General features: G+C 40.0%; 1 protein-coding gene across 1 annotated transcript; it reads left to right on the plus strand.

Moving 5' to 3' along the window:
- The first annotated feature begins 2183 nt into the window (after positions 1-2183).
- LOC149217878 (NAC domain-containing protein 22-like) lies at positions 2184-4124 on the plus strand. The gene is made up of 3 exons (XM_089391443.1): positions 2184-2790; positions 2874-3139; positions 3380-4124. The coding sequence occupies exons 1-3, from the start codon at positions 2592-2594 to the stop codon at positions 3836-3838; spliced, it is 924 nt and encodes a 307-aa protein (XP_089247569.1). The 5' UTR covers positions 2184-2591; the 3' UTR covers positions 3839-4124.
- Positions 4125-10774: the final 6650 nt, after the last annotated feature.

The following is a 10774-nucleotide window of genomic DNA, read 5'->3' on the forward strand; positions in this document are numbered from 1 at the left end:
CTCTAGCCTCACAGATTGTTGCTAGGTTTCCTAACAAAGTTGAGCAGTACCCCCATTCCTCATCTCCCAAAATGAGTGATCTTGGATAAAATATCTTTTTTCAACAGTTGAATTCCATATTGAAGATACTCACAGGAAGTCAGATTCCCTCACTATCTCAAGTTGGGTCATGACCAAGCTATACCTTCTCTGCCATATTTGTTTCCACAACTCTTGGCTCTCTTGAAGCCATCGACATCATAATTTAGCTCCCATAACTTTATTAAGCATTTTAGGGTCTCTCAAACCAGGATCCCCTCCCCATTTTGGTAGGAAAACCTTCTTGTAGGCAACTAATGTCTGTGTTTTAACCTCTTCAAGCCCTTGCCACAAAACCCTTGGAAATATGGAGATGATGTCTTTGTATACAACTTTAGGAGTAGGAAACACCAACAATTGATAAATTGGGAGGGCTTGCAACATTGTTTTTAGTAGAATAATTTGATAGGAAGATTCAATGCTTTGAATATCTAATTATTTAGTTGCCATGAAACTTTTAATCCCAGAAAGGATACCCTTAAAGAGTTGGCGAGAAGGGGAATACCAAGGTATTTAGCTAACATGGATCCAATTTGAAACCCCATAATTCTGGCTAGGTTTCATTGAACTAGAATGTTGGTATTGAAGAAATATATGCTTGACATTTTTCCATTTATGAAAGTGTGAGTGGTCTCTTGCAAATCTGATAGGATTTGGTCCGATGCCCTTATCTCTTGAATCGATGGCTCTCCAAATAATGTCATCCACAAATTGGTGGTGAGTGATGGGCAGATTATGACCCCATAGTCTTTGACCTTGATTGATCACGACTTTGATGTAATGTCCTAGCCCTTCAACAACCACAATAAACAGGAAAGGAGATAGTGGGCCCCCTTGGTGTAGACCTCTCGAAACATGAAGGTCCAAGAAGGCAAGTCATTTATCAAAATGGAAAAAAAGATAGAGGAAATTAAGGATCCAATCTAGCTGATCCAATGAGTGAAATTGTAAGCGACTAAAATATTGACCAAGAATCACCTAAAATATTGACCAAAAATTTCCAATTAAACTTATCATATACCTTGGAAAGACCAAGCTTAATAACCATTACCTTGGAAAGACCAAGCTTAATAACCATGCGAGACTTCCTGCTCTTTTTTGAGTGTATTACCTCATGAGTATTGCTAAATTACTTATATTTAATTAAATCATAAAATCTATTAAAATTAGTTTATTTTATTATTAAAACATTTTTTTCTTTATCATTATTTTAAAAATAATAATTATTATGAGAAAGAAAATAATAATATATATTTTCTTAGTTTAAAATAAAAATATTAAAATAATGTTATCCATAAGTTCAATCCAATAAAAATCCATAATTTTGGTGATTCTTGGTGATTCTCCTGGAGCTCATGTTTTAATTAAAATTCCACGAGAAATATATGCCTTCCGCAAGCCTTCGCTTTTTCTGGCATACAATTTCGTTATGACTTGGCACCGGTATTCTTCTTCTCACAATTCCCACGATTCAACTAACAAAATGAAGCACATATTCCACTCAGTTGAGTCTGCTGAGAATTGATGAATGTTCGAAGTTTTTATCTCACCACGAAAATTCCGATTTTAATAATTAAACTATTTGCTTTATTATCCAATGCATATATACTTTCGCATTATTAGAATTTAATTTTTCCATGGAATCCAAAGATATAATTCAACCTCCTCGAAATTTAACTCGGCGCTCTGTATGACTTAATGAATACACTATGGCCATGATTGTCATGTGCTTTCCATAGACATGCAATTTCATCGAAATTTCCATGATTTAAAAAACGAAGCAAGACATGTACTACAAAGACGCAAAGCGCGACTTGAAAATTTCCTGGATAAGAAAACGAAATTGTCCTGTCAGGACTATCACTACGCGGAAGAAGCGAGCTGAAAGAAAAAAAAATCAGCTGTGGCATAATCTTAAATCTGGAGCTGTTGAGTGGTCTGGCGGTAGAAAAATAAAACCGCAGACCAATGAAAATTAACTCACATACAATGTAGGTACAGAAATTAGCCATATGGGTTGGACGTTTGTCAAATATAGCGGAGGTTTGATTCTAAGCCACAGTATACGAGCAGTGGGGGAAGAAGCGAGCCCGGAGCTGTGGTGTGGTCTGGCGGTAGAAAAATAGGACTGTAGACCAATCAAAACTAACCACATACACTATGGTATAGAAATTATCCATATAGGTATGGATGTTTGCCAAATATAGCATAGGTTCGATTCTAAGCCGCTCTCGCAGGCTTCATTCTAAGCCATACCATACAAGCCGTGAAGGAAAATTTCAGAAGACACGTTTCTTGGGTCGGTCGTATAAACTTTAACGTGTGGACCATCATGATGTTGTCTCCCCATTTTGTCCTAAATAATCAGTCCGTCTTCGTCAGAAAATCGTTGAAGTATTTTTTCACCTACAGTCCAGGAAACTTCCAACGATCAAGATTTGCCTCTATATATTTATGGATATGGAGATCATGCTGAGATACTTGTCTAAAAGGTTCATCCAAAAATAGATCAGATGGCCCTGCTGCAGAAAATCTATGCTGGGGTAGTAGGGGCAGAGTTAAGGGACCTTCCAGGTTTCAGATTCTATCCAACAGAAGAGGAGCTGCTGGACTTCTATTTGAAGAAAAGGGTTCAAGGCAGCTACCCAGTGAGCTTTGATAAGATCATACCTACGTTGGACCTGTATCAGTATGATCCGTGGGAGTTACCAGGTACAGTCAACATTCTGGTTTTTCAGTGTTTTGAATTTTAAAAGGTCTCTCACAGTCTAATTGATGAATTCGTACTCTTGCAGGCTTGGATTATGATGTTGGGTTGACACAATGGTTCTTCTTTGTTCCAAGAAACCAGGAGAAGGCGTGCCCACGGAATAATAGACTGACGGCATCGGGTTTCTGGAAGGCCACCGGTTCAGACAGAGCAGTCCGCAACAAGCTGCTTCACTGCATCGGTCTGAAGAAAACACTTGTGTTTTACAAAGGAAAAGGCCCTCGTGGAGAGAAGACCGACTGGATCATGAACGAATACGGTTTGTTAGATTTCAGTTCGTCGACCCCCAGGGTAGGTTTGTTAATGTTTTCCATTCAGCTGCCTTTATGTTTGCCAGATCTATAAGCACTAAGAGCACAGTGAAAAATGAAAGTTACCTATTTGCACCGACCAATACTATTTAAGAGCCTTTGATAAATCCTACGCCATTGATTTGTTTAGAAGCAAGGTGCTCTACAGCCACGGTGGGAGAGTGCCTGGTTTCTCTCACTGCAGAGATACTAATGGAATTAAATGGATTGGCATGTGCAGAAGAAAATGGATATGGTGTTATGTCGGATATACAGAAAGGCTGCTTCTCATAAGTCGATTGAAGAACGAGCAAAGAGTGATCACCTTGAGAAAGAAGAACGGGTTCATTCACTTGGTGACGAATATCTAGAGAAGTCTCATTCAGACACCCTTAATGGCAGCTGCCAATTATCAAATCCAATGACACAGACCACAATTTCCTCATTACCTCATAAGAATGAGGACGGAATGTGTTCTTTTTCTGTAAGTACAACGAACAATGAATCTAATCTGTTTGACTGCCTGGAACCGTTTATGTTTTTTGAAGATACAACGGTATTGAAGACCCCAAAAGCTCGTAAGCGGCCACCACAGTTAGAGCTGCCCAAGTTGCCGATGGACTGCTTTTTTACCCAACGTATAGCTACTCCTTTTGCTCTTCTCTCTACCCCATCTCCGTTTCAGATTCCATTAGTTTAAATAGAAATTGATACTTCCCTTCCAGTACGTGTTCTCAACGAATTCAAATTTGCCATTTTCTCATTTAAGCAGTATGTAACTGACACCAGTGACGTGATTTCTCTGCAAATCAGATGGTTCATTTCGGAAAGGTTTATCCAAGGAAATATTATGATGACAGTTTACATAGCATGTAATCTACAGTCAAAATTCAGAATTGAAAAATAAATAGCCGGAGTGGATGTCATTGCAAAGGTGTCTACTTGAATAGCAGGATTGGATGCCTTTCCAAATATCTCGACTTGACCAATAGGATTGTTAAGAGTATATAGAGTAATTGTTCCAGTGAAGATTGCATAGACATATATAAAATTTCCAGTCTTTGACCGTTTTAAATTAGAGTAATTGTTCGTGGCCTTTTTAAATTACTATGTACTTCTTTTATAAATTTCGCCATGATATTTCCCTATTAAAACGAATCACTACATTTCTACAATATTTATTAAGCTAGCCCCTCGTCGCTTTATGTTCAGAGTAAAACCGCCTTCAGTTTCCCAGTACTGGATTGATTGTCCGACTTCTAAGCTGAACTGACGCTGAATTGATCAGGAGTTCGATTAGGGTTAGTAGCGGTCCCCACCCTCAGCATGAAGCATCAATTGCGGCCCTCAAACAGAGCCATGAAACGTGCTGCCAGTCCTCAATAAACTGCAAGCCTAAAGAGAACCATAAAGACTTCCAGCCTGCAACAAGTTGCAGGCCTGAAGAATGCCCGATTGAATGTGATAGTGACTGCAGAATCCCTGATCAATGTAGGTAACAGAACATCGGAGTTTACGGAAACTACAAATGCTGAATATTTCTCAATCAAAGAGTCTCTCTGCTTTGGTTAGTTAGTTTCAATATTATTAGGAATTTAGATATGTTTTTTTGTTAAATTAAACCAGAGGGGCTGCGCGGCAGCTAGTCCCTGCCCTATGCCGAAGGAATTTATAGCTGGTATAGATGTTCATGCTGCTTGCTCTGTTGCTTCTATTGGGTAGTAAACAGGCGATTCGCTCTCCTGGCAGGGGTTTAATTGTTGAAACTAAGCACAACGGGGTTAAAGTGAAAGGTCGGGCGCTGAAACAAGTAAAATGGATTTCAGTTTATTGTGTGATGTGCACCCCTCTCGGCAGATGTTTCCAGTAGTCTATGGGACCGCCGCTCCCAGCTATCGCGTTTAGACTAGCCCTCCTCGGTTCCTATCCTGCCCAAGCAAGCGTCGAACCAGGAGAACCTACCTGCTTCTCTGTTGCTATACCTCACGACGAATGGCAAACTCTGAATATCCGGACCATTGTGACTCAACTACCAGTTAGCAACCATGACTTGAATGGGGGCAATCCAAACAAATTCCTTCACCGAAATGCTGCCAAGAGATAAATACGTACATAAAATTTGCAAATGTTCTTTCACAGAAATGCTGCCAAGAGATAAATATGTACATAAACTTTCCAAATATTCCTTCACAGAGATGCTGCCAAGAGATAAATATATACATAGATTAAACTTTGCAAATGTTCCTCCCCATAAATGCTGCCAAGAGATAAATATGTACATAAACTTTGCAAATATTCCTTCACAGAGATTCTGCCAAGAGATAAATATGTACATAAAATTTGCAAATGTGTGTTTAACCCACATTCATTAAGACAAACAAAAATTATAATTTAACTACTAAGATTTTAGATATAGGACATTAAGTTAAAAACCAAATATCAAAACTAAACAAGCACCGATATGGCCCAAATTGTTAAGTAGCGTTGCATATCAGAGATAGAAATTTGTGCAAAGTTCATGCCACTTCTTGAATCTAGCCACAATTGTTAAGTAGCGTTGCATATCAGAGATAGAAATTTGTGCAAAGTTCATGCCACTTCTTGAATCTAGCCAGGTCAAAGACGCCAAGTCACAAATGGGGGTCCAACCATTTTGTGCTAGTGTCAAAGCAACAAGGAAGAGATGCCAAGTCACAAATGGGGTCCCACCGTTCTGTGCTAGTGTCAAAGCAAGAAGGAAGTAAGGAAGAGATGCCAAGTCACAAATGGGGGTCCCACCGGAAGTAAGGAAGAGATGCCAAGTCACAAATGGGGGTCCCACCGGAAGTAAGGAAGAGATGCCAAGTCACAAATGGGGGTCCCACCGTTCTGTGCTAGTGTCAAAGCAAGAAGGAAGTACGTCGAGAAGTGTAGCGGCACCCATGCCAAGTTAGAAATGGGGGTCCCACCGTTTTGTGCTAGTGTCAAAGCAAGAAGGAAGTACATCGAGAAGCGTAGCGGCACCCACATGATTTATTTTGTCATGAGAAACACAACCATGTATCTCTCATGCTAAACGCCAACTTGCATGCATACCAAATGCCTTATTACAATAAATGCCAACCTACCTTATTACGTTAAATGCCAACAGCAAAAAAACTACCTAACGGGGCAATCCCTTATCTCTCTCGAATATGCTTTCATAGCCAGCAACTCTTGGAAGCTCATGTGGTAATTGAAATTTGGTTTTATGAGTGTGCATCCATTCTGGTATTGATGTCTTCTTTTTGTTTATTGAGCACTCCTAATTGCCCCAGGAATGATCATCGCCGAAGAAAGAAGCTACCACACAGACGTATTCTCATGAATTGGCTGAGCTTATGATGCTGCTGGCCTTTGAAGCACTAGGATGCAATGGCAATCCTAAAGTGATTTATAAGGTGCCTGAGATGCTGCTAGAGCTGCTGCGAATTGTAAATGGATGTGAGCCATGAGATGCTGCTAGAGTTGTGAATGGATATGAGCCATTTTCTACACAAATGAGGAGGGCCTATGTTGTTCACGTTGCTGGTGTGGCGAAGAAGGAGGTAGCAAGTGGCAAGCCGAGGTGATTCAAGCATCCAGCCAGTTTATTGAACTAGCCAACAAGTAACAAATGAGGCAAGTAACCAACTCAAAGCCAGCATCATGGACCCCATCCCAGGAGCCTGGTTAGAAGGTGAGGTGATTCTATGTGCGTTATTGTTGGAATATTAATTCCAACTGCCGTGCAGCAGCAGCGAGCCGCAATAGAGGACTTACAAAGGAGTCGGTTTATTCACGCCACCGCCATAAGTGTCTTTTCACCGTTTGCTTGTTTGTGTTCCCAAAGGAGGAGGAAGATCAGATCTGGGCTCTGCGCCATAACAGCTCACCAAACAGCATTTATCAGTCTTGAGTTTCAGCACAACCGACTCAAGAAATACAGCAAAAGATCAGATTTGTTCATTATGAGCGGCAGATTGCAGCAGAGTCTCTGTCAGAGAGTTGAGGCGGTTGATGGATAAGTTATGACCGCTTCCTGCACTATATATATGTGTAGACACAGCAGTGTAGAAGACAGAGAAAGATAGAGAGCAGAGGAGAGCACGCAGTAGCGTGAGTATAGTTTTCTGTTAGTGAATATGGAACCGCAGCACACAGCAGTGTTAAGAGTTTAGCAATATAGCGCAGCAGCGCTGGAATGTAATTTCTGTGTTTTTAAGAAAGAATGTGCAGCAACATGAGCTCACATGAATGAAGCCATTTTGCACAGCAGTGCTGAAATTTTATGAAATAGTTGTTGTGTGGAACTGAAGCGTTCCTGATGTAATCCCTCTGTCAAGAGGAAGATGCTTTTCAGCATAGTTTGGTGAATCCCTCTGTTGAGAGGAAGATGCTCTTTAGCATAGATTGTAAATCCCTCTGTTAAGAGGAAGATGTTTTATAACAGCAGTTGTGGAAATCCCTCTATGTGAGGAAGACTTAGTTTTATCAGTTAGTTTACTTTCATAAATAGAAATTCCTTTCTGTGCGTTTCTGTTTCACCAAAAGTTATTTCGTCAAAATTTTCTTAGTTGCTGAAACACCTCGTAACTCAAAAATTACTTGACGTCAAAAGTTTACGTTGCTGAAACACGACGATCAGCGTTGCTGAAACACCTGTTTCAGCAACTGAAAAAAACTGTGTTGCTGAAACACCGTTTCCAGCAAACGAATTTTTCTGTTTTTCTGAGTTAAAAACAGAGTATTTTCCTGTGTCAAAACCAGAATGTTATTTTGATCAGTTTGTGATCCTGAGGCAAAGCAGAGTATTATTTTATGCTCGGTTTTGTGTTTTTGAATTATCAGAAAACAGAGTATTGCTCTCTGTTCATATTTTTGTTGTTTCGGAATTTATCAGAAAATTCTGAACAGTGGAAACAGAGGATTTTTCCACTGTATTCTGTTTGGAATAACCAGAAATTCCAACATGGTATCAGAGCTAGTCCAGGCTCTTTGAAGTGTCAAAGAAGCTGAAGGAAGATTTCTTGCAGCAGCAACTTCTCCAGCAGTGTGAAGACTCAGCCAAGAAAGAATCTAAGGTATTTCTCAAGAATTTTTTCAGTGTTACTGTTGAAGATAGACAGTGATTTTTCAAATATAGTCAAGTATTTGAAGCATAATTTAAAGTGCAAGGAATGGCCAGCGTTAGCACATGCGTGGGTATTTTTAATACTCAGCTCCCACTACTTAATGGGAAAAACTATGACTATTGGGAAATAGTTATGAGAGCTTTTCTTTTCTCAGAAGATTTATGGGAATTTGTTGAAGATGGTTTTGAAAAACCAGCAAATGAAGATGAAACAGAAAATGAGCTATTGAAGAACTATAAGAAGAAGGATGCTTTGGCCCTCTACTTCTTGTATCGAGCAGTGAATGAAAGTGTGTTTCCAAGGATAGCAGCAGCCAAGACATCCAGAGAAGCATGGCAAACTCTCAAGACAGCCTATCAAGGCATGGAGAAAGTGAAGACAGTAAAACCTCAGTTCATTGAGGAGGAAGCTTGTGATAAAAGCTTAGAGAAAACAGTGAATGATAAAATCTGTTTGTCTCGTGATGAAGGTGATGAGGAGATGGTTGAAGTACATCCCCAAATAGCGGTGCCAACACAAGGGCACCAAGTCGCACCCTTGAGCAAAAATGAATGTGCTTCTCCAAGCACACCACAAGAAGCAACAAATGAAGGTATGAATTCTTTGTTTTCTTTATCTAGTCATGTTGATGACCCTGTTTATTTTGAAGATGGAGTTCAAGATAGGAAATGGACAAAACCCATGAATGGGAGAAAGGAATTGAAGTTCCTTGAAGATCTGTTTAAAAGGTACAGAGTTCGAAATGTAACTCTTGCCAAGATCGCTGAGATGGGTTTCACTGCCAAAACCCTTGTCAATATGACGGAGGAAGAGATTGAAGATCTGATGAAGACCCTGGTAGAACTATATCAGATGGATCTTCCTAAAGGGGAGAGATATGAAATTAAATCTCCCATGAGAGCAGAGAAGGAGCACGTTGCTGATATTCTGACCAAACCGTTGGATCAGAAAAGTTTCGAATTTTTGATGAAGTGTCTGGGTATGACTGATAACCCGGCAGTTGAAATTAAAGGGGAGTGTTGGAATATTAATTCCAACTGCCGTGCAGCAGCAGCGAGCCGCAATAGAGGACTTACAAAGGAGTCGGCTTATTCACGCCACCGCCATAAGTGTCTTTTCACCGTTTGCTTGTTTGTGTTCCCAAAGGAGGAGGAAGATCAGATCTGGGCTCTGCGCCATAACAGCTCACCAAACAGCATTAAAGAAGAAGCATGGCCGAGAAGGAAAGTACCAGCCGCAACACTTATCAGTCTTGGGTTTCAGCACAACCGACTCAAGAAATACAGCAAAAGATCAGATTTGTTCATTATGAGCGGCAGATTGCAGCAGAGTCTCTGTCAGAGAGTTGAGGCGGTTGATGGATAAGTTATGACCGCTTCCTGCACTATATATATGTGTAGACACAGCAGTGTAGAAGACAGAGAAAGATAGAGAGCAGAGGAGAGCACGCAGCAGCGTGAGTATAGTTTTCTGTTAGTGAATATGGAACCGCAGCACACAGCAGTGTTAAGAGTTTAGCAATATAGCGCAGCAGCGCTGGAATGTAATTTCTGTGTTTTTAAGAAAGAATGTGCAGCAGCATGAGCTCACATGAATGAAGCCATTTTGCACAGCAGTGCTGAAATTTTATGAGATAGTTGTTGTGTGGAACTGAAGCGTTCCTGATGTAATCCCTCTGTCAAGAGGAAGATGCTTTTCAGCATAGTTTGGTGAATCCCTCTGTTGAGAGGAAGATGCTCTTTAGCATAGATTGTAAATCCCTCTGTTAAGAGGAAGATGTTTTATAACAGCAGTTGTGGAAATCCCTCTATGTGAGGAAGACTTAGTTTTATCAGTTAGTTTACTTTCATAAATAGAAATTCCTTTCTGTGCGTTTCTGTTTCACCAAAAGTTATTTCGTCAAAATTTTCTTAGTTGCTGAAACACCTCGTAACTCAAAAATTACTTGACGTCAAAAGTTTACGTTGCTGAAACACGACGATCAGCGTTGCTGAAACACCTGTTTCAGCAACTGAAAAAAAAAAAAAAACTGTGTTGCTGAAACACCGTTTCCAGCAAACGAATTTTTCTGTTTTTCTGAGTTAAAAACAGAGTATTTTCCTGTGTCAAAACCAGAATGTTATTTTGATCAGTTTGTGATCCTGAGGCAAAGTAGAGTATTATTTTATGCTCGGTTTTGTGTTTTTGAATTATCAGAAAACAGAGTATTGCTCTCTGTTCATATTTTTGTTGTTTCGGAATTTATCAGAAAATTCTGAACAGTGGAAACAGAGGATTTTTCCACTGTATTCTGTTTGGAATAACCAGAAATTCCAACAGTTATGAGTTTCATGTTTCCTTCATAAACAACTGTATACATAGACGTAAGGACATTGACAGTAATACAACCCCGGGCTGGTTGGTGAATCAACAGTGAAAAGGGGGAGGAGGAGTAGTGGTCTCTGTGAGTTTACCTCCCTTTAGTTGAAGCTTATGAATCTCCTGCCTCCCTCCGCAGAAGACAA

This window comes from Pinus tabuliformis, chromosome 1_1 (genome assembly GCF_031772625.1).
Source record: "Pinus tabuliformis cultivar Carrire ecotype Pingquan chromosome 1_1, CPIR1, whole genome shotgun sequence".
Taxonomy (NCBI): Eukaryota; Viridiplantae; Streptophyta; class Pinopsida; order Pinales; family Pinaceae; genus Pinus; species Pinus tabuliformis.

Bases quoted from the DNA above. Each gene is read 5' to 3' on its own strand.
- LOC149217878 (XM_089391443.1), top strand. From the start codon at position 2,592: ATGGCCCTGCTGCAGAAAATCTATGCTGGGGTAGTAGGGGCAGAGTTA. The intron at 2,791-2,873 runs GTACAGTCAACA...GTACTCTTGCAG, and splicing joins TGATCCGTGGGAGTTACCAG to GCTTGGATTATGATGTTGGG. The intron at 3,140-3,379 runs GTAGGTTTGTTA...TGGCATGTGCAG, and splicing joins TCAGTTCGTCGACCCCCAGG to AAGAAAATGGATATGGTGTT.